The sequence below is a fragment of the Platalea leucorodia genome, assembly GCF_965183815.1.
Source record: "Platalea leucorodia genome assembly, chromosome: 17".
In the NCBI taxonomy this organism is placed as follows: domain Eukaryota; kingdom Metazoa; phylum Chordata; class Aves; order Pelecaniformes; family Threskiornithidae; genus Platalea; species Platalea leucorodia.
Window position 1 is genome coordinate 1045946 of NC_138839.1, and position 27869 is coordinate 1073814.

At 43.4% G+C, this 27869-nt stretch overlaps 3 protein-coding genes across 4 annotated transcripts; 2 read left to right on the top strand and 1 right to left on the bottom strand.

Moving 5' to 3' along the window:
* Positions 1-450: 450 nt before the first annotated feature.
* On the top strand, positions 451-2747 carry LOC309598362 (UPF0688 protein C1orf174; the record flags this gene model as incomplete). The annotated part of the gene is made up of 3 exons (XM_082328849.1): positions 451-717; positions 1336-1836; positions 2637-2747. 3 exons carry the CDS (start codon positions 451-453, stop codon positions 2745-2747), a joined length of 879 nt encoding a protein of 292 aa, XP_082184975.1.
* Positions 2748-3342: 595 nt separating this feature from the next.
* On the top strand, positions 3343-27863 carry CEP104 (centrosomal protein 104). 2 transcript variants are annotated; one of them, XM_082328847.1, is made up of 24 exons: positions 3343-3414; positions 5820-6337; positions 6421-6613; positions 9516-9680; positions 10173-10346; positions 10668-10806; positions 11491-11556; positions 11916-11992; positions 12161-12329; positions 12544-12702; positions 13340-13588; positions 14469-14672; positions 15203-15370; positions 16102-16275; positions 17837-18013; positions 18333-18539; positions 19041-19157; positions 19801-19837; positions 20334-20415; positions 21029-21137; positions 21446-21584; positions 22043-22110; positions 23611-23701; positions 24964-27863. In XM_082328847.1, exons 4-24 carry the CDS (start codon positions 9568-9570, stop codon positions 25098-25100), a joined length of 2856 nt encoding a protein of 951 aa, XP_082184973.1. In that variant the 5' UTR covers positions 3343-3414; positions 5820-6337; positions 6421-6613; positions 9516-9567; the 3' UTR covers positions 25101-27863. The 2 variants fall into 2 exon arrangements, with proteins under 2 accessions (XP_082184973.1, XP_082184972.1); XM_082328846.1 differs by lacking the exon at positions 3343-3414 and adding an exon at positions 5026-5095.
* On the bottom strand, positions 4708-8689 carry DFFB (DNA fragmentation factor subunit beta). The gene is made up of 7 exons (XM_082328848.1): positions 8563-8689; positions 8365-8491; positions 8044-8232; positions 7051-7130; positions 6703-6873; positions 6367-6467; positions 4708-5860 (listed from the first exon to the last, which is right to left on the bottom strand). Exons 1-7 carry the CDS (start codon positions 8674-8676, stop codon positions 5644-5646), a joined length of 999 nt encoding a protein of 332 aa, XP_082184974.1. The 5' UTR covers positions 8677-8689; the 3' UTR covers positions 4708-5643.
* Positions 27864-27869: the final 6 nt, after the last annotated feature.

Here is a 27869-nt window from a genome sequence, read left to right on the forward strand (position 1 = left end):
GAATAATAACTCCCCAACTGCACATCTTATAACCAGAGCTAGCGTTGCTCCAGAAGGAAGACACAATGGGAAGCAAAAGATCTGAAACGTTTATAACCTACACAGCAATCAGGCAGAATTTGTTTGGTTTTTTTCCCCAAGCAGCAGCCCACCAGGGACATCTGGAGGCAAGGCTCTCTGTTTTCACTCTGCTAAAGTTTATTTTAACTTAACGCTGCCTGTAGGCCAAGCCCAGGGTCCGGGTCTGGGCGATGGGCTGGGGCTGGCCGCCCTGCCTGCAGCAGGCCCTGAGGCGGGCTCCCCGCCCGGGCCCCGTCTCGCCCCACCACCGAGCGGGGACGAGGCCTCCCTTCGCCCGTCGCTTCGGCCCGGAGCCGCCTGCCCGCCCGGTACCCCGGGGGACGGGCGACGGCAAGGGGCGGCTGCCCCTGAGGCGAGAGGCTCCACAAGATGGCGAGCGCGGGCTCCCGCGCCCTCCCCAAGATGGCGGCGGGCGGCCCGGCGCGGCGGGCGGGCGCGGCGGCCGGGGCGCGGGGCCGGGGCCGGAGGGAGGCCCGCGGCCCGGCTCCCCGCGGGCGGCAGCGGCGGCCTCCCGGGCGCTGTGCGACGGGGTCCCCGGAGGGCGGGCGCCCGGCAACCGCCTCTGCTCAGCCCGCGGGGGAAGCGCGGCCGCCAGCCCGCCGCCAGCAGCGGGGCGGCCCCCGCACGCCGAGCCCGGTAGGAGGAGGGCCGGGGCCGGGCGGCCGCGGGCGGGCGGAGAGGGGCGCGGGGGCCGGCAGCCGCGGCGTGGGGGGCGCAGCTGATTGTTAACAGCTGCAAACAGCATCACCATGAGGGAATTACCGGGAGAATTTAAGTACATGCTTAAGTATGCGTGCAAGCATACGGTGCGGGGATGTTTGGGTGCTGCAGGGCCAGCTTTCGGACCCAGCAGCGTTCAGAGGCCGGTGGCGGGCTGCTAGCAGACGGCGGGACGCTTTGCCGTACCGGGCGATAGTCCGTTCTGCTACATTAATTGCCATCTACAGCATCGCCAAGAAAATATGAAAATGGTGATTAGCCACGTACGGTGCTAGTTTATGCTTTAAGAAGTAGCTTTCCACTGGTGATGGAGTGTATGTTGGGGTTTACTGTAAGCTATCTGCTCCTCTTTTCTTTTTTCCACATGCATTTTCTACTAACTATTTTTCTTAGCGATGCAGCTTTGGCTCAAGATGCCGCTCACCTGATGGAGCCCTTTGGTTCCACATCCAGGCTTGCAACTAAAGACATACGATGATTTTATTTTTCTTTATTTCAAGTAAGCTTTAGGATCTTATTTTTTTTTTCTAACAGTGTTCTTCACGCAAAGCGTCTGACAGACGACCCTCAAAGAGGCTAAAATGTGAAAAAAACAGTCTAGAAAAATCAGAACTAGAAGGACTTACATGTGGAAGTGAAAACCTTCCTGCATTGGGGGAAACGCCTGAAACACCTGATGAGGATCAATGTTCAGAAGATCCAGGAGACCGTAATGTAATTCAACAGAAAAAAGGTGAAAGCATTCCAGAGACTAATGAAGACAAACAGGAAAGGGAACATAATGTTTCTCTCAAGCCAAGTGCAGTGAAATCAAGCAGTGCTCCGTCAAAAATGAACAGTACTGAAAATCTGCACGATCCTGCCGGCAGCGAAGAGGAGAGCAGCTGTGAGAGCGTACTTTCAGATGGGTCTAGCTTGGAGGATGGAGATCTCCCAAAGAAGCCGATACAACTAGACAGCAGTGCTTTCTTGGATGAAGACAGCAACCAGCCCATGCCAGTGGACCGGTTCTTTGGAGATGTTGAGTTTATACAGGTAAGATGATGACAGTCTGCTCACTCTACAGATTCAGTTCTGTTCCACTTCAGTCTTGCATCGTCAAATAAAAGTAGGCTAGCCTCAAGATTGTGGGCAAACTTGACCAGTATTGGTAGACATCTGGAGTCATATCCCTGTCCCCTAGATAGAATTATTTGTCTCAGAGATTAAATTAATTGCCAAGGCATGTTAATTTCAGATGTGAAATCTTTCTTGTTTAGATTTTATTATTCCAATTGTGTAAGATAGGTATTTTTACTCATAAAGACCCAGTGTTATTCTGTCAAAATAGCTTTTCACTCATCATTGGTTCTTAAATGTGATTATTGTAATTCTTTGGAATGGAAGCTGATTTCTGGCAACCTCTGCGTTTGGATCAAGGGCCAGAGCTTTAAATTCAAATCCCAGGTCTGCCTTTAACATTGTATAACTTCGGGAAAGTGATGCTGCCTTCTTTCAGGTGTTCCGTGAGGATTGGTATTTAGCAGGAGTCACGGCTGGTATTTAGCAGGAGCAGTGAGGATTTGTTTGTGGAGCGCTTTGCCCTCTTTGAATCCTTCTCGAGCCGGCAGAAGGAATGCCAGCCCTCCCTCTGACCACGAGCCGTGACTGGTTCAGGCAAGCTCCCCTGAAAGCTCCTCTGCTTTAGCTATGGGTTTATGCACCGCTTCCAAGTGAAGAGGTGTGTGTCGGTGCCTCGTGTATCAGATGTGGAAGTATGCGAACTGTTGGAGAGGTAGGAGGTCTGCCATTTGCTGCAACAGACCTTCCTTAATGATTTTATCTTTTTCTTAAAGGATCTCCCAGCAGTTGCACTCCCAAGCACAACGATGAGCAGGCGAGAATTCAGAAAGCTACATTTCATTGCAAAGGAAGATGAGGAGGAGGAGGAAGAGGATGTTGTCTAACAACAAACTGTAAACAAATGAAACCTTTTTTATTTTTGTTTGCAACCACGTAATGATGGTTGGCTATGTCACTAACATAAGGTGTCTGCGTTTGCCTTTTCTCAGAGAGAGAACTGGTAGAGTTTGTTTTTCTGGAATTGGCAGATACAGCATTCTCCCACGGTTATCTGGGGCAAAGATTGACTGAATTTTCAGTGATTTGGAAATAAATTGTAATTTATCATTTTACCACTAATATTTAGGAAAAAAACAGGGAAAACAGAAGTTTGTATTGCTTTTTTATAAATTTGAGCCCGTATCTAGGGTGAACATTTGGTCTCCCTCCTTTTTTAAAAATAGCCGAGAAAACTGTGTCAGAACAAGGTCCTTTTTCTTTTAATTCTGCCACGTCTGCCATTGTGGCATCCAGTTAGTGGCATCCAGCTGACGACCCAGCACAAAGGGGGACACCGGCCTCTGTTGTGCGAGTTGTGTTGCATTGTTTACATCTAAACCAGAACCAATTAAACCTCTGAAATGCAGTTCTGCTGGCAAAACTGAATGCGTGGATGTCAGTGTGAGTTCAGCGGGGGTCATCTCGGGAAGTCAAGTACGTTTTTATTGCATGTCAGTTCTCTGAACCACCACCACGTGAAGCTGACTGCTTCCCTCCTCCACCACCCCAGCTGTAAGCATTGCCTTTTTTAATAGTTGTGTAATGCAGCTCATGCAGTATTTGCAATTAACTTGCAAGGGTTATGAATAGGAATTTCGTAAACAAATATACTGGTGGTGATAAAGGAGGAATAAAATCTCTCGGTTGTCGGACTCGGTAGATGAATGAGTATTGATTGCTAAGGATGTGGGTCAGTCCACCAAATTTGTTATTTTGGCCTGCATTTTTAGAAAATAATGAGCAACCTCAGAGGATTTCGGGCACCGTTCCCTCACCCAATGTTTATGATAATACTTCTTTGAAAGTGTGATTATGCAGTAAGCTTCCAGATCTTTATTGTTATAAACAGTTTCTTCTATGCTTCTAAAAATATAGACAAAATGTTATCAGCAGATGTTTTAAATAAATATTAATTTCTACAGCTATAGCCTGTTAAACATTCAAAAGTTGTAAGCCAAACAAATTGTATATGCATGACATGTTAATTTATTCACATTTCCACTCCAGCTGATGCATTGTTTCTGTTAACTATATTTCTTGGCTCCTTTTCACTCTCATTCTGTAACACAGAAAAATCTAATTTTTTAATAGCACATTCATGGTTTTCAGCACAACTCCATCTTGAAGTAGCTCTCCCAGCTTTCCTTAAAAGCCATATTTGCTACCGTCTCTTTCTAGCAAATATGTCTTCACACACAGACACTCATTTTAGTTTCAGCACTGTGTAAAATGGTGATTTTCAGTTCGTAGGGAGCGTGCCATACAGATGACATTATGTTTGTCATCAGAACCTTAGCTGTGATGCCTTCCCCAATGTCAAAACAGTGCGGCGTGCGTTTCCATCTTAGTTACCGATGACGCGCATTCAGTAAGGCAATCTGGAAGGATCAGTTTAATGCACTGGTATTAGAAATCCTGTATTTAAAATGCACCTACCTACTTCTCATATTGAAATGTTTCGGAGGGGGATTGAGTTTGTTGTTTAAAGTAAATCAATATTCTTTGTAGCAAAGCTCCTGCATTTCCAAGACCTAGTAAGTTATGGCTCACACAGCAGTGATATCTTAATACAATTCTGTGTGGAGTAGCTGGATTTGCCCGGGTAAGAAAGAGGACCAATGATATGGGGAAAACCGAGTTCTTCCCTAGAGATGAGCAATGTTATTTACATAGCTGTAAGCAGCTAGCACTCCATTCATAAACACATTTCCCTGCCCTTAGTCTTTCTAGGCTGTATTGGCCATGCTATATTACACCTGATTAACCACTCCTGCACCTCTGCCTCCACATACGCACACAGAAAGATGGTGGTAATTTTTTTATTAAAAAAAAGTTCCATCGTTTACACTGACAGTCCCTAAAAGTTCAGTTGCTATCAGCTGATGTTTAAAAAAAAAATCAAGTAAAAATTGATCCGTTTGTATTTTGTTACCTGAGGTAGGATGTGTTTTACAAAAGCAATATTCTCTAAAGCAGCAGGTAAACATGATTATTACACAGTAACACTGCCTGTATTGCTTCAAGCAAACTCAAGCTAAAGAGGCAGAAACTGTTTGAAAGAAGAGGGAAATCACTGGGAAAGGTGACAAAGAACAAAGGTGGCAGAAGCAAAGATACGCCATGGCCTTGCTCCTCCTCCTAGGAGATGCACGTCTAAAGCAGCAGCAAATGGAGCGGTCGTGGATGAGAGCAGGTATTTTGGTAGAGAAGAGCCAGCGGCTCTGTCCTGAATCGCCCTTCGGCATACCTGAAATGCACTGGTTGTCTACCTGGAAAAGGCACGGAGCAAAATAATTATCCTGAAGTATTTTTTGTTTGGCTTAATGTTCAGAGAAATACGAATCTGCAGGTCCCCTCAGATTAGTTTTTAAGAAATGTTTTGTCTAAGTTTCCTTTCTCTGTACTGCGAGTTTGGGACCTACATTTGTCACGGCAAGAAAGAGACTGGAGGGCATAATCAGTGTCAGCCTCTGCCCCGTTTTTATACTCTGACTCACAGCTGTATTTTATCGCACCGAACACAGTGCGATCTAAGGAAGGCTTGTAGTAAGCGAGAAGGCGGGAGAGTAGAATTAGGCATGATATGAATGTATGCTTTGTGAGACTGCAGTTGAATCACTTAGCAAGTCTCTTTTGCCGGAGACTCCTAAATAAGTTTTTGTTTAAGAAACTAGAGCTATTTAAAAATGATACCACGTGACATGATTTCGAAAAAAGCAGAAGTCACTTCCAGAGAGAGCACTATGAAATCTTATGGTTTTGCTTCCTTTTTCTGTAAATTTTAGTTTTGTCACAGCTGAGATTATGATTGGTTTTCTTATGGCAAGCAATATGTACAAGTTTTAAATTATCCACGGTAAACAGCAGCTGATAGAAGTATTCCCAGTTCACTTCTCTTCCATCTCGTGTTTTGACAGCTTCTGCCAGTTCTGGGACGACAGCACGTTTCTTCTCTATTCTTCAGTACACAAAAGAGAAAACAATATTGCCATCAAAAGTTTTTTCATAATAATCAAGTCTCCATCTTCCTTTTAGAGCCAGGCAGAATTTGAATTCTTTCACCATAACTAGGATTATGATTTTTTTTTTTTCCCTGAGGAAATTAGTTTAGCAAATCCTGTTTGCTTCACAAGTGCACAATGCCTGAAAACGGGTCTGAGGGTTTTTGCCAGAGAGGACCCTTCACAAAGGATAACGTGGTGAGGAAGGGTACGTTTCCATACAAAGAAAATCTGAAGAGAAGCAAAGCAGCTAATGAGAGACAGCATTATGATCTGTCTTCAGGATTTTATATTACCAGAAACAGCTGCAGCATCCAAGCATCTTTGGTCACAATGCACTGCTGATAGCGGAGCTAACTGCACAGCGGGGGGAAGGACGAGGTAAAGACTCAATGGCTACGCCTTTCCCACCTAAGATGAAGGGGACGAAGCGGGTAAGTTTGGATTAATACTTCGTACATACATGTGATCGAGATTCCAGGTACTGAAGAGGATTCTGCTTTCCCTGTTACTGTAGGGGTTGATCGAATGCTTACACGGGCAGTCATCTCTGTCGAAAGGCCCCTGTAAAACCAGACGGCTGCAATGACAGGCGTGCCGCTCGTCACCCCAGCGCGGTCCTCCCGCTTGCTCTTAACTACCCAAAGATAGATGACGCATGCTATGACATCACCCCGCCAAACCTGATACTGCGCTACGCAAGCATCCAGGTAACCGTTTCCTTCCTCTAATGTCACTGCAAGTCATGCCACTGCTGGCTGGGACCAAGACCCTCTGCTTTAGGAAGGGCTGAACTGACCTGACAAGAGAACCATCCCTCCGCAGTGCAGAGGCGGACTGCCTCCTCCTCTCTCCTGTCAAAGTAGCATCCGTTGTATTTCACAGATTTCAGTTTATCTGACATCAGGTCAATTATCCTTTTATACTCATCTCTTGCTGTAGGATGAACGTTTGAAGTAAAACCACTAACCTAGGGAGGGCAGGGGAAAAAACAAAAAAACCCAAACCAGTCATTCCTTGATGCCTGTAGCAGCCTGGGGCTCTTTTCTACAATACGTTGCACCGTAAAAGCATTTTATATATATGTGGTCACAGAACTATTTTTACTGGAAGCTTGAAAATAAGTTCATTCAACAGAAACTTTTACCTCTTTCATGTAGCTTCGTATTCTGCTTTCACAACTGTATCGCATGTAGCTTGATTTGTTCTTAAAACGAGACTCTAGACCTAAAGGGAGTTAGATTGTCTTGTAACGGAGTACTTCTAGTGCTGGGCTTCTGCCTAGCTGGGTATTTTTCCCTTCTTTTCACAAACTCAGTACGCAGAGATTTTTTTTCCTTTCCCATTTTTATTTTACTGCTTCAAGACTACCCTGCTCTTAGCACTTAAAAGGACCGTGCAGAGCATCTGCTGTGAGAGCAGTAGCTGGTATTACAGTTGTTAAATGTTTCTCATTAGTGTGCATACACAGAACACCAAGAGATTGTGAAAAGAAAACGGAATCGTTCAGGAAGAACTGCAGCAATGACTTGGGAATGAGAGGGGGAATTTGCAAAGAAAGTATAAAGGAAACATAAAGAAAGATTAGCTGGCTGATACGTGCAAATTATCGATATACTATAAGCAAGTTGTTAAAAGATTGTAAATGCAGGACTGTGTTAATGGGGAAAAAAGTATTATAGAGCGATCTTGGATAGAGCTATAGCGTATCAATATACTATTAGCAAGTTGTTAAAAGATTGTAAATGCAGGACCGTGTTAATGAGGAAAAAAGTATTATAGAGCGATCTTGGATAGAGCTATAGCGTATCAATATACTATTAGCAAGTTGTTAAAAGATTGTAAATGCAGGACCGTGTTAATGAGGAAAAAAGTATTATAGAGCGATCTTGGATAGAGCAATAGGGAACATTGGGGTTTTTTACCATTTTCTGATAGTAAATATGCATATATTCCAAAGAAGCTTAAAAACGCATGCCAATGTAAGTGATAACTAATCCCCCAACCGGGTACCGAATCACACCAGCCCGAAGGACTCCCAGATTTGTAAAGGACTTTTCTTTCAGAACAGTAAAATTGACAGGCGCGAGCCGAGCGAGACCCGGCGCCCCGCGCCGCTCCCCGCGGGCGGCAGCCGCACCTTCAAACCACTTCGTGTCGTCCTCCTTCTCCTCGGCCGGGGCGTTCCCGCTCAGGTTGCGGATGAGGTCCGCCAGCAGCTTCTGCCTGCCGGGGGCCTGCTCGTCGGAGAGCAGCCTCCGCGCCGCCGCGGCCAGGGCGTCCCGCTGGGTGCAGAAGGCGGCCAGGAACCGCTCGATGTCGCTGGCGCCTGCAGCTCAGGCGGGCGAGGCGGCGCCGGCTGAGGAACCGCGGCCGGGCCCGGGCGCTGCCCCGCCGCCGCCGCCGCCCGCCGCTCCCCCCCGGCTCCCCCCCAGCCCCTGCCCGCCCCCGGCGCACTCACAGCCCCGCCAGCTCTCTCCGGGGCCCAGCAGCACCAGCTCCGTCTGCGGCGGCAGGGCGCGGAAGTAGCTCTCGGTCAGCTCCGTCCCGTCCTCGTAGAGGCAGAGGCGGCTGCCTGGCAAGGGAAGCTGCCCCCGCGGCGGGTGAGGGACGGGCGGGCCCGCGCCAACGGCTCCGCGCCGCGGCCCCCGGCCCGCACCTGCAGCAGCCGGCAGCCCTTCCGCAGCAGCCCGCGCAGGCTCCCGGCCGCCACCCCGAACTTCTGCGGGCCGCCGCACCCGCGCAGCCGGAAAGCCCGCAGCGGCTCCGCCATGGCCGCGGCCCCGTCCCGCCGCCCATGCGCCCGGAGGGGCGGCTCGGCCGGGCGCGCATGCGCGGCGGCGGGCGCGGCGTTGCCATGAGACCCGGCGATGGGGCCGCAGCGAGGCAAGTGCGGCCCGGCCCGGCCGCTTCCCCCCCGGCCCCCTCCCCTCCCATCCCCTCCGGCCGGGCCAGCCTCCCCCGAGGCCCCCGCCGCGCCGGGCGGCTTTGTCCGCGGCCCGGCCGCTGCCCCGAGCCGGCGCCGTGACCCCTGCGCGGCCTGCGGGGCGCCGCCTCGGCCTGCCGCCGCCTCAGGTGGCGAAGGGGCCGGGGCCGGGGCCGGGGCCGGGCGAGGAGGGAGGGGGCCGAAATTAACGCCGTAACGTCGCGGCGGGAAGGGGGGCAGCGGCGGCCTCTGGCGCTTGTCCTGCCCGCGGTCCCCTCCCTTCCGCTGCCGCCCCTCTCAGCAGCCGGGGCGCGGGGTAGCTGCGGAAGGGTGGTAGCTGGCTTTTGGCTAAATTCACCTTACTCTCGATTGTTTGGGTTTTGCCGTCGGCTCAGGCACGCAGAGGACGGTACAGGTCGCTCCCCTGCGCGTTTTGGAACCCAAATAGTTTCACTCTCCATCTTGGATTAGCAGATTTAATTGAGTTTATTGGCAAACTGTTATATAAGTCAGTTAAACCCTCGTTTCACTAAGTACTAATAAAACACTCGGCATAAGAACATGGTGCAGTTTATGGTGCCAATATTTAAAGAAAATCTATGTTTGTAGTCATCTACTGACTTGATGGACCACAGGATTGAATTCTTTGACTGTAGCGTTTCAGTGTTCTTTTATTGTCCTTTCAGGGATTATCTTAAGCTTGAAACATCATTGCTTTGACTAGCTCGCTTCTGCAGGATGCCACACAAGATCGGCTTTATAGTTGTGAGTTGGTCGGGACACGAAGATGGCTTCAGCGCAAAAGAGCTGATGGTTCACGCGCCGACAGTGAACGGATGGCGATCACCCAGGTATGGCCAGCGGGAGGAACGTGTGTAGTTTTGAAGCGCTGAGTTTAAAATGAGCAGGAGACGCACCGTGCATGGTCAGAGTAGTTTACAGCATCCCAGACCAAACTGATTACAAAAACAAAAAAGTTACTTTAATCCCATGGAATCCTTATCCTGGGGAAAAAGTGCCTTGGTTATCACCTAAAGGCATCACGTTGCATTTAGTCCTTTAAAAGAAAAAAAGGGAACTATTTTTGTTCTTGTCAGTCTTGGAGTTCGCAACTGCTTTGGCTTAGCATTAAAAATCCAGCATATCCTCTAGATATGTATAACATACACATGCATGCGATGAAGCAAAGAGTGTTTCTACTCTACTCTTTGGTTTCTTTTTACAATATTTGTAATACTGAGTTAACCTATAATAACTTTAGAAAGGTTCGTAATTAAATGTTACTCAAGTTGGAAGTGAAGTCACCTTTAAAAAGACGATTCAGCAGTTGTGTATGTTTTCAGACTCTGTCAGTATCCACAGGAAATCGTTCTGCAGTTGGTGGAGAGATGTCGAATACGAAAACTGCAGTTGCTTGCTCACCAGTACATGATTTCAAGCAAAATTGAGTTCTACATCAGTGAAAGCTTGCCTGAATACTTTGCTCCTTATCAATCAGAGAGGTTTCACAGACTAGGGTAAGTCAAAAAACTCTAAAGCGTTTTATTAGCTTAACAGAAGGGCCTCAGGAGGAAATAATATTCGTTATGCTTTGCATGCAGCATTGATACGTTGTGCTACAAGCAGTAAAGAGATTCCGTACTGGCTTAGATCCGTAACAAAGCTGAAGACGTAGGTGTAAGAGGCATGATGCAGATGAACACTCTTGTCAGATGATGGCACGCGTTGTGTCAGTTATGAGGGAGTTTAAACCTTATCAAAGTGCTAACCTGAGGAGCAAAAATACAGCTGTGTATTTGTACGTTTCCCCTGCTTACATGTTACATTTTCCTTCTCAGTTATGTCCCTCTCTCGGACAATGAAAAGACTGGTTTCAAAGCACGAGAGTTAAAATCTGTGTATATGGATGCAGTTGGCCAGTACCTGAAGCTGATTTTCCATAAAAATTATGTCAATAAATACAACTTATATGGTCAGGTAGGTTGAGTTAAAAGTCCTTACCTGGTAAGCTAGATGAAGTTTCAGTAGTACGGGACAGGCATAGAAATCTGCTCCCTCGATTTGTAGAAGCTAAAAATGTTGGTTGAAAGCTCCTGGGTTTATTTTTGGTTTCTTTTAAAACAGTAACTACAAATAAGAGGTGGTAAGTGACTTGGAATCATGACCAAGTGCATGCAACTTGCCCAGAACAAACGAGTCAAGTGCATGTTCCATTGCTGCCTTTCATTCTGAGTTTTTGTCTTCAGCACGGAGCCTGCTGTACAGTCTAAGTACTTCCCCTGAGAACAGCTTTGCGGTCGCTACAAAGCCACGCTTAATCTTTAGGATCTGATGTGGCATTAAGTGGAGGTGTTGTACAGCCATGCTGATACAGAAAAAGCAAATAACTGCCTCAATTCTGCAGTGACTCTTTTCACTTCCATCCCAGACCAGAAAAGGGAACAACTGATAACTGTGCAATATGGTCTGTAGATTTGGTAATAAATTTTTAATGAAGCATGAAGTACCTTTAGCACGTGGTGCTTTTCTTTGTTTCTATACCACCCTGGAGACCACAGGTCCTATTTTTTTTTTTTGTTCCAAGCTTTTTGTTTCAGTTTTCATAAGATATGGAAAATGTAATGACCTTCTGCATTTACATTTTCTTTAAATCTATCCCAGGTTGCCCTAGTAGCTATAAACGTTATTGGAGATCCAGCAGACTACAGTAATGACAGCAATAATATTGTAAGTGCAAAGCATCCCCGTCTTTTTACTGTTGCTACACGTGTTCAGTTACAGGGTTCTTGGGGTAATGGAATGCATCTTTCTTCTGCTAGTTTTGTGCTGTAGCAGAGCTGCCATGTAATGTTATCTCAAAGCAAGAAAGCTCTCAAAAATTCAGCCTAATTTGTGGATACAAAAAATAAAACGTAATCAATTGGCATTTTCAGCCTCTCCAAATTCTCTTGTTTCAATATGCCCCAAAACATAAGTATTACAAGTTGCATAGCTTATGTTGATTGTGGCAAGTCAGAATTTCTGTCCTGAATGTGTGCTTGATGTTGGTGAGTGTGCATTAAAATTTTTTTTCTCCCCCTGCAAAGCCTTCCAGAGAGAAGCTGATAGACCACTACCTAGGAATTAAATCAGATGATCCTGCCTTAGATGGAACTTACCTTCGGTAAGGATGTTCTTTCCCGTATACTCCGGCAAAACATCTATTCAGTCTAAAGTAGTTCTCAGTCTCTATATTTTGTTAGTTCCCTGCTAGAGAAAAGAGAAGATGTGCACTCAGCCTGGTCTGTTTTGGATTAGCTGAAAGTTTATTTTATTCATTTTCTATCTTCAGGAAACCTGACTCCATTTCACCTCTGGATGATTTGGCTTTTGACATGTACCAGGATCCAGAAGTTGCTCAGATAATACGTAGACTGGATGAGAAGAAGCGCGAAGCTGTCCATCGTGAACGCTACGATTATGCCAAGAAACTCAAACAAGCCATCGCAGACTTGCAAAAGGTATTTTTGAAAGACTGTTTATCTCCTAAGCCAAACAGTGGTGGTCCATCAGGGACCCTAGCGTTCATGTGGAATCGTAATGGTTTCCGGTGTATTTTCAAAATAGTAATTTTAAAATCTGATAGCTTGATTTAATAACTTGGCTGGAAATACTGGACCATGTACATATGTACAGTAACGTGGTTCCAAGCTAGCTTGTTACACCGTCTTCTAGGTAGGGGAACGACTTGGACGGTATGAGGTAGAGAAGCGCTATGCTGTAGAGAAAGAGGATTATGATCTTGCTAAAAAGAAGAAACAGCAAATGGAAGCCTACCGCCTGAAGGTGTATCAGCAACTGGAGCTCCACAACCTTCTGGATGCGGAGCTGATGGTGAGTACTGTTATTCCTAATTCAGGAGGCTTTGTCACGTGGGTGTTGTAAACAGAAATGGCAGAGCAACCAAAATAAATTCAGGGAATGAGTTGCCACACAGGTATTTTATGACAATTACATATGGATCTTAAGTTTTCTATTTGGATTGTAGATTTCCCTAACCAAAGACTTGCACGTGGCATTTTATGAACATGCTTAGTTCTCCCTACATTACATGACATCGAACTGTTCGGGTCTCAAGCAAATGACATTAGAATCCTGAATGTTTTGCGTAATTTCAGGGCTAGCCGATGCAGGTTCATGAGGTACTTTCGTGCATTTTGAAGGGGTATAACAGGCTTATGCTGGCATCATAGCTAACCATACAGAATTAACGTGATAAAATATAGTTTTATATTGTTCTCAGAACGGGAAGCTTCATAACCTCTGCACACACGCATCCACACAGAATTATTTTCCGATTGTTTCATAAAACTGCATCCAGTGGAAATGATTACACTGCGTGTCTGTGAGTGAGGTCTGATATTTACTTGAAAGCAGCAGAATCTTGTTAACTGTCAGAGTTGCAGCTGTATTAACTCTGATTTTAGTGCATCGTTAGCCTTGCTTTACAAAATCTCCTTGCCTTTCTCAGACTCGAAAACCACCTGACTTGCCTTTGGAGCCTGCAATTTATACTGACAATCCTCAGCGCCCAAAAGCTACAAATTCACCTCCTTGTGAGCACACAGAACTGCAAAAAGGAGAGCCGTGGAAAGCAGAGCCTTTGCTGGAAGAGAAGTCAGCAGATCCCACTTCTACTGATCCTGTTGTTCCCCATCAGTCCCCTCCTCCTCCTGTGACTCATCCCACAGCCTCTGGGGAAGCGTTTCCCAAAGAAAATGTGAGTAGTGTACCTCTGTTACTGCAGAAATCTATCACAGATTGTATTCAGCCTTCCAAAACAACAGGGTCTTTTGTGGTTATTCTCATAGCTTATATAGTATCTGAAATTGACTGTATTACCGAGCAGTGCCCATCTCCTAATTGGCATTGGTCTTTCTCTTTCCTGAATTTCTTTGGAAGCTTTTGCAAATGTTCGTTGAGATTGAGGTAGAAGGGAATTATACCTGATTTACAGATAGGTGAATGGAAGCAAATAGACATGAAATGACTAATCGGGGCTCACACAGCCAATATAGTGGAAGCTGAATTCTGCTTGCTCCATTAATGGCTTAATAAATCTCCTTCTGAGAGATTGTGTTGGATGAATCTACAGCAGGAAGGGAATTCGTTGGAATGTGGTTGTAGGGTAAGAGTCTTGGTGTCATCTCTAAAGAGAGGAAGAAAATCATAATATCTAGTTATCTTGATGTTCAGGTTTTGCTGCTCCAGCCTTTGGCAAAGCTAAGGAAGACTCGCTTTGACTCTAGTAGCAGTAGAATTCTCTCTTAACAGGATGTTGATGTAAAATAATTTACCAAATAAAGCTTCATGACTTGCTGACTTCCTATCAACAGGTGACTTCTGTAGATGTGTGCGCTTCCACAGAAGGCATTTTGTGTTTTATTGTATTCTATAGACAAGAAATAAGTTTTATTCACAGGCACTAATTTAATTTCTTCGTGATGTTCTTCATTATGGGAACTTCAACATCTGTACTTAATTGCAAAGCGGCACTGCTTTGACAGGGGAAAAAATACATCGAGGTGAATCCAATTAGTGATGAAACACCTTCACATTTAAGCCATTTCTAGAATAGCAAATTTTGTCTTCTCTGTTAGGTTGAATTTTTACCTTATGATGAGAGACCTCTTCCAGTTATCTGTAAACAGTTTGATGAAGCAATTGCGTACCTGGAGCCGGAGATGACGGAAGAGGACATCAGTGATACTCCCAGAAGTGTCATTACTGGGGAACCAGAACCATTAGCTGAGAAGGCCCTGAGGGAGGCCGGCCCTGCTATTGAAGTTTTTGGAGAAGCTTTGGTAAAGAACAACAAAATAAACACATGGATTATTGTGATTATTGAGTTGATTTGATATGTGCTCTGTCAACAAAGACCTACTGATATGATTTTTATGTGTTCAGAGCTGTTACTTAAAAGTTTGAGATTAAAAATTGACCTTGGATATATGGGTGCCTGTTTTCAATGTTTATATGATGCTGTAGCTTTTGTTATTGATTACTTGATGAGCTGTTAAGCAGATAGTGCCTGGTAGACTGCTTTAGGATACGGACCCTACCAGGATACCCATAACTTGCCACTGTCTTTTGTAGTGAGAGAAACCATTACCGTACCTGAAATGGTTCCTTGAGCCTGACCTGTTAATCCATTTCACTCATCGTTTTTCAAAAAAACGTGCTTTTAATAAAAGCCAAATTCCTGTAGGAAACTCCTGGGGATTTCATGCTTAAGTTCATAAGTTCTTTTGAGGCTGTTTCTGTATATAAATGTTGAATAAATATTGAAGTGTCCGTATTGACCTTTTAAGAGATAAACTTGTTCTTTGTTCAGGTTTCAGGAGCATATTCCAAAACTTGGTCATATCGAGAAGATGCATTACTGGCTGTATATAAGAAGCTGATGGAAATGTCGGTAAACACTCCAAAGGATGATTTAAAGAACATGCTGAGGGCTGCCGTTTTTCTTGTAAGGAGAGCCATCAAAGACATAGTGTCGTCAGTAAGTTGTAATATGTTTGATAAGGAATGCTCCAGTGAAGAACTAACAGCAAAAATTGTAGAACCGTGTGGTTAATGCACTTTAAATAATGTAAACAGGTAGTTTGTAAAACTACTTTTGAGTAAGTTTAAAAACAAACAAACAAACCAACACAAAAACCCAAACAAATCCCAAAACCAAAAACCAAACCAAACCAAAAAACCCCAAACCAAAAACAACTGAAATGTCAGCTTTTAGTTAGGATCAAGGACTGGGCACTGTCTAGCACTCAGCAGCATGGAAAATACTGCCCTGGGCTGAGTAATGAGCTTGAGAAACAACTGCTGATGCAGTAAATGCATAGTGTGGTTGAGCCTTTTGAGTTTTTTGGGGTTTTTTCTTTTGTAAAGTTGAAATACAGCAATGAAGTAAGTTTTCTTTTCCAGCTTGAGAGACTACAGTTAGCCTAAGGAGACTTAGGCTTCAAATAAGCCTTAAACAAGAAGAAAAGAAAAAACATCAAGAGCTGTGTTGCTCTTTATAAAACAAATTCTGAAGCCTTTCACCTAAGCCCTAGCAACATGTTTTCTGCAAGAGAGCTATCCGAAGTAGCTTCCATTAAGTGTTACTGTAATTCTAGATTCCTGTTGCTGCTGTTCTTTAGACCTACAGAAAAGATTTTACAATATTGTCTGAAAGCAGGGATCTGTGTGGTATTTTTGTTCAGTGTTTCCTTTTTCTTTTTAACTTAGGTTTTTCAAGCTTCCCTGAAACTTTTAAAAATGATCATTACCCAATATATACCAAAACATAAACTAGGAAAACTAGAAACTTCTCATTGTGTGGAAAAAACGCTTCCAAATTTGCTTTCCAGAACAGGAGACTCTTCATCCCGTCTTCGCCTTGTGGCTTCTAACTTTATTCAGGTAGGTGTTTTTAGGTGTTTTTCTTCAAACGACAGTTCGATTTGCATTGAGGATGTCACAGAGCTTACAGGTGGATAACATCTAAGCAGACTTGACTTCAGGTCCATAGTCTGCTGCTGTAAAGGGTTACGCCTTATGTGGAAGGCAAAGTGGTAGCACCAACTTAGTATCTTTGCAGTGTTTCTTCTGGCCGCGTATCGTCACCTTTGTTGTGGGGGACAGCGTGGGGAGACAGCTGCTGCTGCAGGCGCGAGGAGGGTGTAGCTCTTCCATTCTTCTTAGTTGCAAGTGATCTACAGAGACGAGAGCGAGAAGGTACAACGTGCTCCTCAGGCTGTGTTGCGATTTGATTGCATTTTTGACAGTCAGCTTCTGAAAGTCAGCTTAGCAAAAGCATAAAAAAGATGCCCGTTTAAAGACACAGTTCATTCCTTGCTCAGTGTTAGCAAAGAGCAGCTGTGAATAGCTGCAAGAGGATTACAGGCTCTCTTTTCCAGTAGAATTTAGAAGAAAGAACAGTAATTCCCTGTGCAAATGTGTTAATTCGGTCCCAGGAGCGGAGGGGAGTGAGTCACTGGCACTGGGTTACTTATCCTTGCTTGCATCCACACATGGAGGGAAAAGACTTTTCTTTCGCTGTAGATATAAGTAAAATTTAACAGCGTTATTGTGTGAACTGTCTGGTGTGTCACTGGAACCCCAAGGCTGACAGGTTACTTTATTACTACTGCCTGGCTTGTTTATAATAGATTTTTGTAATTGAATAGGAAAGGAAATGAGAAAATGGTTACAAATGTATTTTTGTAGACAGGGCATGGCCTGGAGAGACGAAAATGTGTTTATTTTGTATCGCTGCTAATAGATGATACCCTGCCTGAATAAGCAGTTCTTTAGGGAAGGTGCCACCTCTTTCTAGACATCGGTGTGTCCAAAACAGCCCAGTGACAACTGCGTCTGGCCCTCGGGAAGAGGGGCTGCAGGACACCGCCGTCTGCTTGAGCTGACAGGAACTGGGAGAGGGGTGCTTCGGGTTATTAAACATTCTGCTACCAGCAAAGAAATAAACACTGAGCTTTGAATAGCAGCAGAATTTAGTCCTTAAGGTTCTTTGCAAAATAGAATGAGGAATTACAAGGTGACGTATGTCTTCTGAAGCAGTCTTGAAGTTCATCTTGTTGCAATGTCAAGACCGTGTATCCTTTGTGACACTTCTCATCTACCTCCCCCTCAGATAGCTCGGGGTAAGATGGAGTTCTTGACATTTTTTTTACAGTCCAGCTCTGTAACTCATCTGAGCCTGTCTGAGATGTTATCGATTTCTCAGTAGCTTTTTCTCTGATGCCAAAAGCGAGACCAAACATCTGTATAATCTTCTCTTTAAAGCCTTTGCAAGCAATTTCTGGCTGCTAAAGTAACAAATGAGCAGCTACTTCTTACGGAAGGCTTATTTCCTTTTACTTAACTTGATATAGGTAACTTAGAACAAGCCTACTTTGCAAAGACAGTTCACTCTCCTCATTTAGCATTCCTACACGCACACTGACTCTCTGTACGTTTATAGGAAATGGCACTGTGTAGTGAAGTTAAACCTCTTCAGATTGTTCCAGTTCATTTGGTTCAACCATTCAAACCGAACTCCCCAACACATCTGGCAATGAGTCAAGTGGAATTAGTGGAATGCCTCTTGAAAGACATGGGAACTGAAAACTCTGGGTTTACCATCAGCAACGTCATGAAGGTAGGAGTCTGAGTTCACAGCACACGAAGCTTTTTTTGTTGTTGCTGTTTTATTAGGCTTGTCTGTCTGTTTTGGAGTGCTTGGTGAATTACTAAAGAGAATTTATGAGCCTTTTGGAGGTGACAACACACAACCTTGTGAGGAAGCGAGATGCCAATACAGAAAAAAAGAATCATTGGGTCAAAAAGTGTTTGGAAAAAACTGTCTGTATGAAGATTTCTCCCACTACAGTGAAATAATTGTCTTAGGCTAATAAAACAAGTCCTTAAAAAACTTGTGGGAAGATAGAGGTAGAATTTGTTTTTTTTTTCCTTTTCAGTTTGCAACGGGAGCTTTGGAACACAGAGTTTATGAAGTTCGTGATGTAGCCTTGCGGATTATCTTTGATATGTACAGGAAGCACAAGGCTGCTATACTAGAATATCTTCCTCCAGATGATGCAAGCATTCGCAAGACTGTTCTCTATAAAACGCTCTTTGACGGATTTACTAAAATAGACGGTAAACTTTCTGAAGCTGGCATTAGGGTATGTAATAAGATTGTAGAACATACATAGCTACTTTAAACGTTGCATTCGACTGAGCGATATACTGATTCCATAGCTGCATTAGCCATTGAATGACACGCGTAGCAGAGTATCTTAAGGTGTGTTGTTAACATTACTTAGTGTAAAAAGCTGGTGTTCAGTTTATAACATACACTCACGCTTGCGCATAGAGCCTACAAAGAATACAGAGGTGGTACTTCTGAAATAACACACAACCATTCTGGAAGATAAATATATACTGTTTTGTGCTGCCTGGCCTTGGAAACAGTAAGCACAGAGGAAATGCTATGTGTTTCTTTGGGGTTCGTACAGAGGAGTCTGGGGGAGGGAGGCGTTACGGTAACAGACCAGTCATTTAGCCGAGCAGGAGGTTTCTTGTACTGCATTGACCGTTTGTTCTATGCTGATGTGTTTTGCAATCTCTTCTATATGACAGATGGTTCAAAAACTTTTTGTAATTGAAAGAGTATTTCTTGACAGGCACAGAGAAAGGCAGTAACGGAACAAGCAGAGAAACAGAAGAAGGAAGAAATAAAAGTTCTGCAAGGTCAGCTGGCAGCTCTAAAGGAGATACAAGCAGAAGTTCAAGCTGGAAAGGTTAGGGTGTTTTGAGGTTTTTTTTTTGGTTTTTGTTTTTTTTTTTTTTTTAATCCTCTTTTTCTCAGGTATCACAAGCTTAGATACTTAACATTACTGTTGTCTCATTATAAACTAAAAAAAAAGAAAAAAAAAAAAAAAAAAAGAGAGAGAGAGACTCCATGACATACACTAACTGACTTTCATCCTCAGCAGTCCAGCCTAAAATTTGGGGGGTTGTTTTTCTTAACATAGTATACAATTTGGATTCTTTTTTATAACAGTTTTGTCTATCATATGGTAAATTTGAGAGTGTTTTAGAGGTCTAAGTGTTTCTTTACCAGCTGGAATTGTACTGAGTGTGTCACAGCCCTCCAGAAGCATGCTGTACTGCACATCCATTCAGTTTTATACCTGACCCTTGGGAAGGTAGGCAGCTACCCCAATGCCAGGAGTTAGGACTCTCGTTCCATCCTCAGAAGATTGCTGCCTCAGTACCCAAGAGGTTTGCTGTAGGACCAGAGGCACGAATGTTGTAATGCATTGGCTCTGCTTCTAAGCTTTTAATTCTAGAGAAAAATCAGGATATAATCTGTTCTCTTTCTCCCTGGCAAGCACCACTGTCATTAAGGAAATTTCTGATGTAAATTCCTTTGTTCAATAGGAGAAAGAATCTGATTTTCAGAAGCCAAAGAATCAAGGTAGGTAGTTTCAAATAGTATTAAGAAACGTGGAGATATTTCACTATGTCTTTGAAACACTGTAGAAGCTGAATGGATTATTGAATTATCTGAGTTAAAAACATGCCCAAGTGCTTCGGATTGGCTGAGTCTCAACCTGCCATAGAGGTAACCATTAAGTTCACGAAAGAAAATTTACCATCAGCTAACCAGTTAATTTCTAATAAGAAATTAGTATGGCTTGGCTTGAAACCGCTTTAGATTTCTCCCCCACCTGAGGTAAATCATTTACTACATGTACAAGTAATCACTAAAATATTTGACTGTTGTAGATCGCTAAAGCGATAGTTTCCCCAGTGCCTACAGGTATGTTGTCTTTCAGTGCTTGTTTGCCGATACGGCAATGCTGTGCTTCTGTTAGGTTCTTTGCTGTTAAGACCCAGAGAAGCAGTATTTCTAGGCCTGCACAAAAAGGAATTAAAATGTGATCTTTTTTTTAATAGTTCTCTTTTTACAGGTTACCGGGTAAACGAAAGCCCACAGCCTGCAGCAGCAGAGGTTCGAGGTGATCATTCCTCTGTTGCAAATTACCTGGATAAGTAAGTTAGATGAGCAGCTTCTAATCACCTTAAGCATGTAGTATAACCTGCAAGCTAATAACATTAATGACATTTTTCCAGTAGATCAAAGCTAATACCTTCAGTATTGAAACAATGAAAAAGAAAATCTCTTCTAACAGATTTGGAATTATCACCAGGCAATCCTGGATGTTGATTTTTTTAAGTTCTTGGATAGCGTGACCTTGAACTTGTTTCTGAGTGGTGGCTTGTGGGATAAGAAATTGCCACAGTTTAATGTTCCACGACGGGTATATAATAAGGCAAAGATATATTGTAGCTTTCCTGCATGTTGTGGGATAAGGGCGTAGAGAAAGCGTTTGAAAATTCTGGAGCCATGAAAGCCAATTTCAGTGAGCTGTTCTTGGTGCTTTTGTGGAATTATGTCTTCTATGTGAACAAATGCTTTATAGTTGTATTTACCATAAATTATATAATAGTATCTGTTCATGCCCTATCCTAAGGTCAACACTATATAGGGAAAATAAGGTGTACCGAGATATTAGCTATTTTTCAGAATAGTTTCTAACAGAAGAAACAGGGTTCATCCATTTCACTCTGTGACCTTACTAATGTTTGTATTTTTTTTTCCTAGCTTATGTATTTTTTGCGGTGAAAGGGACGAATCATTCACAGAGGAAGGACTGGATCTCCATTACTGGAAACGCTGCCCTATGTTAACCAGATGTGAGCACTGCAAACAGGTTAGGCATAAACTTTTTAGAGCTACTACAAGACACCAGCTGTTGTTATTCTGGTTTTAAGGTGCTATAAGATATTTAATGCTAAGGTAGATGAATTCTGAACACAACTGTGTTGATCTTGGGTAGTGCTTTTCAAAAAGAGCAGCATTATAAATTGTATTAATAACTGGACTAAAATTTCATTTTCCCTTTGTCATTTTGGAAAGTGAGATTTAACTTCCAAAAGTCACATAACCAGTTTTCGTAATACTATTCTTATTTAGTCAGTACAGTACAAATCGTCTTGGGTGCCTCTTGCTCTCTTGCAGGTGGTGGAGATAGCAAGCCTGACAGAGCACTTGTTGATGGACTGTGATAAAAAGGACAGCTTCGGGAAATGTCAGCGGTGCAGTGAGGCCCTTCCAAAAGATGAGCTGCCCAAACATATTAAGAGCAAGACTTGCAATGGTGAGTGGTTTCAAACAGGAAGGTTGAACTTCAAAGGCCGAGTCAGTCAGACTTTCAAATACTCTGTACCTTTGGGAAGTCAGACCACTTCTATTTAGGTACTGCGCTGTGGATTTAGAAATCTGAGTAAATCCTCAGGAGGGAATACTTTGGGAATAAATGTCTTGAGTTGCCCAGCGTTTGAAATGCTTTGCTTGCATGAATGCATGTGGGGAGGATGAGTGAGGAGAACAGAAAGCCTCTACCTCATCCTTGCAGATTAAGCCCTATCGTTCCTTTTGATCTTGTTTTGATGTAGATGATAAACACGGGACTTCTTTGAGAGCAGTTAATGATAATAGGGTAGGAGCTGGTTTAGCCATGGGGTAGTTGTATGCTCTTTGTTGTGCAAGCTCTCCTCTTGTATTTGAAATTCACCTGTCTTCGCAATTCTTACATTATTTTTCTAATCGTTTCAGCTGCCAAACCAGAAAATGTGGCAAACCATTGCCCATTGTGCCATGACAACTTTTCCCCAGGAGAGGAGGTAAGACTGCCTTCCAGATTGGTCTGATGTTGTTATGTCATTGGGACTGAATTCATGTGCTCTTCTAACGCTGACTTACACCCAACGACTTACGAACTTGCTTGGATCATTGCTGGGGTCTATAATGGTTCTCTCGCACTCTGGGGACCATATTTGAACCTGGGTCTTCCACCCTTAGAGGTGTATGTGGGAGCCACAGGGCTACGGGCTATTTGGTGTCGGTCTTTCTCCTCCCGCATAGGCAGCTATACACCTTACAGCTTTCCAAATTCCCAACTGCTACCAGATTCTGAGAGTCTGCTTGTCAGCCCTAGGGTTCGGAGTGACATTATGCAGCTTAAAATACTGGAGCAAGACTGAGCACATCCAACAAGGCATCCAGGATTAAGATGTTGTTGATTTGGGTATAAGAAAAAATTGACATGGAGAAAGCAAGCAAGAACCGCTATAATTGTCAAGAGAGCTGAGATTGCCTCTCTCTAATTTCTACATGCTGTTGCCTGTAACTGCCTAATGCTATGAAATCTCGGACATGCCAGCTCCAAAATGTGCTTTCAGCAATTGAAAATATGTATTGGTATTACACAAAAAGCAATTTGTTCAGAGAATACTTAACACATCTGTTTCAGTCTTTTATATGAATCATCTAATGCTACATTATGCACATATTTAAGTAGTTCTCTGTGTGATTTAATTTTCAGAAAAAGACTATCCAGTAGGCAGCCAACAACTCTATACTGAGTATTAGACCCAGTTCAATGTCAATGGCTGATACGTAATCTAGGTCATTTTCTTCCTTTCCGTGGGACTGTTGAGTAGTGCTTCTGTTCTCAAAAACAAGGTTTTTTTCCAAATCCTTTTTGCTTTGCCCGGCATGAGGAGCTCAGAAAATGTTGTAACCAAATCTCAAACGTTTGTTGAGAAACGTATGTGGTGGTTGGATTTTTTTTTTCCTTGCTTCTGCCCAAATTATTCTTGTAAGTAAGAAACTTCACATAGCCTCTAGTTTGCAGAGGCCATCATGTTTTCTTGTAATAGCAGCTCCTACTCCTTCGGGTTGCTGAATGCTTTAACTATTATCATAACCTAGTAGTTATGCCCACGCTTTTTCAGTTTAGAATATGTATAGATGAAAAGATTTTCCATATTATTTGTACATTGTTTTTTCCTGACTTAACTCAGTTGTTAATTAAGAAAATTTAAAAAAGAAAACGAGTGTCACTTGCTTTTAATTTCTAGGATCTGGCTGGGGTTTTTTATTGTGATGTATCTTTTAAGTTATATTAAAAAAAAAGGACATATTAATTTATTTCACTTAGTAAGTCATAAGGTGCTCATGCTTTTATGAGTGAGTGGATTAAAATGCTATTGCCGTAAAGCCTATATACAACTCTCATTTTCCCCATGTTTTAAAAAGTAGATGTGCATACACAGTGACTAGATAAAAGATCAGCTAATTTTGCTGGTATTGTAATATCACTTCTTTTTAATTGACTTTAGGCCTGGAAATCTCACCTAATGGGCAAAAATGGCTGTAAAATGAATCAACGGAGGTTATCTACAATAAATAAAACTCTTCTGCTGCAGCCTGGTAAGATATTATTTTATGATAATAAAGATTATGCTTTTTACTATGTTGCCGTTACTTAAGAAAAGTATTTCATCCTTGAGAGCAAGCTGGCTCTTAATTACTTGTTCAACACGTTTTTTGCATTTGTGTAACCTAACTGATATTTCTTATGCTGGTATAGACTACAGGATACTTAGGGAGCAAATTCTCAAAATCATTCAATAACAATAATTTCAAAACGAGGGCATTAGGTCAGTTGATTGAGGAAACTGGCATATTTGATAATTTGATCAGCTCAGGGTTGTTTTCCGCATAACAGCATGACCGTGAATAGAACAATCCGCGGTGATACTAAACAGTTAACATTCTGGAAAGCTCCTCAACGCTGACACAGAGAACCGAGATCCTGATTTAGCTTTTAATGTCCAATCAGAGGATGCTAATCTAATCCTAATTACAAGATGAATTGAATAGTTAGTGCTGTGTACTGCTTTTCCTTTTCAATTCAGACCCAGGAGCTAGGCAGAATTTATGATTGTGTGGCTTCTTCACCAACAAAGAGAAACTGATGCTGATGTCAGGTGTTTGGTTTTTTTTTAACAGTCGTCTTTATTTATGAAGCACATGCAAAATCCTTTTATTTCCTGAACACAGAAGTTAAACAAACAAGCTATTTTCACTGCCTGCAGCACCAAAACTCTTTTGGCCTGTAACATCCAAAACCTTTCCTCCTTCAGACTTTTTTTGGAGTTCTTTATTCCGCTGCCTGTTCAGGTCGTCGCTAGAGTTAACCTTCTCTGTCTGATATCTGCTTTGCTCATATCTGCGTTTCACAACGTCTCCAAGTTCCTGGAAAGAACTGTTGAATTGTCTCTTTCAGCTGTCATAAGGGCATGCGGTTAAACTCAACAGTTTCCAGTCTTGAACTGGACCTACAATCGTGTCTGTCTGTCTGTCTTCAGCTTTGCTGTTTCTACTTGCTAATGAGAATGCTAGTTTGTTTGCTGCTGCTTAGAATTTGGAAACATAGAAGGAACTTAAATCCTGCCTGGATACAGCTAAAGCTCCAGAGCGATTTCCTAGAGATAGGAAAGGAGCCCTGACCGTTTAGGCCTGTGGCTCCTGGTAGGTACGAGGCGCCCCTCAGGCTGGATGCCTGCCAACTTCTAGTTGCTAGTATGTGTCATTCAGACTTAATACATCTTGAGAATCAAAATGGGAGATAAAATTCAAGACTGGGACTAGATGTGCTTGCAATAATGATCCGTATTTTCTCTTCACAGGCAAAATAGGTGGCCATTATTTAAGGAAACCAGGTCCTTCAGGAGCAAAAGCTCGACCTCCCTCCGCAGGAAGCAAGATTCCAACCCCAAGAGGGGGCCCAAATAAAAACACTGGCAAAACATACTCAAAGCGATGACAGGACAAGTATTTTTTCCTTTGTCTTAATAACTGGGCATATAGTTGTTAATAGCTGTTTAAAAAGTATGGGCAACTCACGTCATCTTTTTCGTTTGACTACATGGGGCTATTTCTCAGCCTTGAGCAGTACTCGCCTAGTCTGCTAACTGCGGTACATAACTTCTGTGTTAGCTGTCTCTGCAGCACTGTGGTTTTCTCCTAGAAACGCTTGTGTTAGAAATACGCCTATGTTCTGGGACAGAGCTAGCCTGCCCCATTCCCTGTACGGCACAAGGAAGGCCGTGCGTTGGTCTTTGGCTGGTTCCGCACGTTAAAAAACCTCCCCAATGAGTACGGAGTTAACGTGGCCACGCTGTGGAGCTGCTGCCACACGCAGCACAGAGGCTGTGCCCTGGTTAGTGGATTACTCTTGGGGCTGTGGTTCTAACAGCCTGGCTTGGAGATCCAGTAAGGAATTTCCTTAAGATCCAAAAGCCACGGTCGTTTGTGTTTTGGCTTTCTTTTGGGGAAGAGCAAGAAACCGACCAAGCAGAAATTGTACTAGACTTTCAGGACAGAGCTGGAAAGCATTTGTTCTTTTGATCTAAGCGTGACACTTGTTTCCAATTATATATTCTGAAAGCTTGGGAAGTAATACCTATATTAGCGGATTTACCACCTGATCAGTTCAATGCAATAATTGCAGAATAGATTGCTAATAGTTTTCTGTCAAAATTGACTTTGTAACATGCTGAAAGTAATAGCGTCAATAATTTTGTTTGTCTTGCCGTCAGACACTTGTGGTAGACAAACAGGTCGCGAGTGAAACGGTGTGTACTGGTTGGCTAGGAGATGGGCTGCCGGTGTGCGTCTGTGCACTTACAGAGAATTCGTCATAATTAGACTTGAGGAAACGCCACTGAAAATAGGGATGGACAGTGAGCAAAGCAGGCTTGTTGCAGTCGCGCAGGTTCCTTTGGTGTGATGATGATGTTGGTAGCTTAGCAATACCATCGTTCGTCTGCTCTGATGAGCAGCTGGCATAAGGTGAAATGACAAATGCGTGCATGTGTAGAAGGAAATACATGTCAGACTATATGAAATGTGTATCTCCGTTATCTGGAAGACCTGTATGATCCTGTTTAGATAAACTCTTGAACCAATTAATGGGTAAAAGAACAGTCCCATAAAGCAAAATTCTTTGTCATGTGTTTGCTAGAAGAAAAAAAAAAAGGGGAGAAGTTGCAATGTGGTTGAGGGAAGCAACGGGGTTTGGTTTTTTTGACTGCAAATCCTATAGTCCTATAGTGTGGATTTATGTGCCTCAGTTAGGGCGTGTTTAGAAGTAGGGCCAGGAATTGGAAAGCTTTTTCAGTTGTCCGCTCCTCAAGTTTAATGAAGTAAATCAAAGAATCACACCGTTCTTTGGTGATGGGCTTAGCCACCGTGCCAGGATCTGGTGTCTTGTGACAGCAAGAGAGACGCTAGTAGTCCGTTTCCAACAGCTGCCTTTCTCTTCCGTGTAGTTGTCATGATAAACTTTGTCAGCTAAAATGGGGCAAGTGTATAGCCATTGTGAAAGCTTACAAGTCTATTGATTTGTGCCGGGCTCTAAAACCCCTGGTTCCTTCATTGCAAATGGGAACTGTACTTTTTTCTAAAACTGCCTGGTATCCTTGAACACCTCTGAAGTCAGCTGAAAGCTCTGATCGACCTAGCGAGGAAAGGAATTGCATCGGGGCCATTATAAAACATTTCCACTCATTTTTAAAACTCTTAGAAACATTATTTTGACAGATAACTTTGCTCTCCTTACTGATACCGGTATCTGTGATTTTATGAGTTCAAGCATGTTAATAATGTCAAGTGAAATGGATGTCCCTTCCCTGGGTCCGCCGAGGCTCTAGGAGTGACGCAAGCCAGGCGTGGTGAGAAGTGGGTTTGCTGTGGAAGCCTGGCCTTGACGGATATTTCGGGTTTAGAATTTTAAAGGCAGCAGAGCAGTCCCCAAAGCACTACTCAGCACCAAGAATTAGCACCAAATAAAAAAGCTAAAGGGCTGGGTGGCTATTGCCGTATGACACGCCATTCCGTAGGGAGGAACACGGAATAGCTGTTCGCGCTCCGCTCGCGGTGCGCTAAGTGCCTTATTACTCCGCTTGGCCAGAGGATTAAGCTAAACCGCACGAGTTCCCATTTGGTACGTAGCAAGAGTGTGTATCGATGGAGCCACTGTAAAAATGAAGGTTATGCTTTAACATCTCACAGTTAATTCTAAACTATATCCCCAAGAAATGGCCCCTTAAAGAAAAGAAAAAAAATCTTAGTGGGGCCCTGCAAAGCTTGAATTAATGAATTTAGACCTTTTTTCCTGCTTTAGCGTACTTTCTCTCAGCTCGCTTCTAAATCCAGCTCTAATACTGAGTTTCTCTGGTTAGATCTGGATTGAAATAAACGTCCATAGCCTACAGCGTGTGACCGTTTCCTAGCTTGGAAGAGAACAGATCCCGTTAAGGCACAACGTACGAAGCTTTGTACCTAAAGCAACAATGCTAACATTCCTACTTGTAACGCTTAGGCAGTTGCTTCCCGGGACAGAATTAACTGGTCCCACCTCCGCGTACCCGCAGGTACAAGGAGGAGTGATCATGGTAACGTAGGTAAAACTTTTGGGGGTTGGGTTCTTTTGCTGCCACGGAGTGAGTTTGCGGTGGTGTTTTGTATCCACAGCACTGATTTTTGCAATGTGCGCTTTTTATAGTTGCGTGCAGCCTGTCTGCAAGCTTAT

Bases quoted from the DNA above. Each gene is read 5' to 3' on its own strand.
- DFFB (XM_082328848.1), bottom strand. From the start codon at position 8,676: ATGGCGGAGCCGCTGCGGGCTTTCCGGCTGCGCGGGTGCGGCGGCCCG. The intron at 8,492-8,562 runs GTGCGGGCCGGG...CCGCGGGGGCAG, and splicing joins AGGGCTGCCGGCTGCTGCAG to CTTCCCTTGCCAGGCAGCCG. The intron at 6,468-6,702 runs GTCAGTTCAGCC...CTGGTTTTACAG, and splicing joins AGGGATGGTTCTCTTGTCAG to GGGCCTTTCGACAGAGATGA.
- CEP104 (XM_082328847.1), top strand. From the start codon at position 9,568: ATGCCACACAAGATCGGCTTTATAGTTGTGAGTTGGTCGGGACACGAA. The intron at 18,014-18,332 runs GTAGGAGTCTGA...TTTCCTTTTCAG, and splicing joins CCATCAGCAACGTCATGAAG to TTTGCAACGGGAGCTTTGGA. The intron at 19,838-20,333 runs GTAGGTAGTTTC...CTCTTTTTACAG, and splicing joins TCAGAAGCCAAAGAATCAAG to GTTACCGGGTAAACGAAAGC.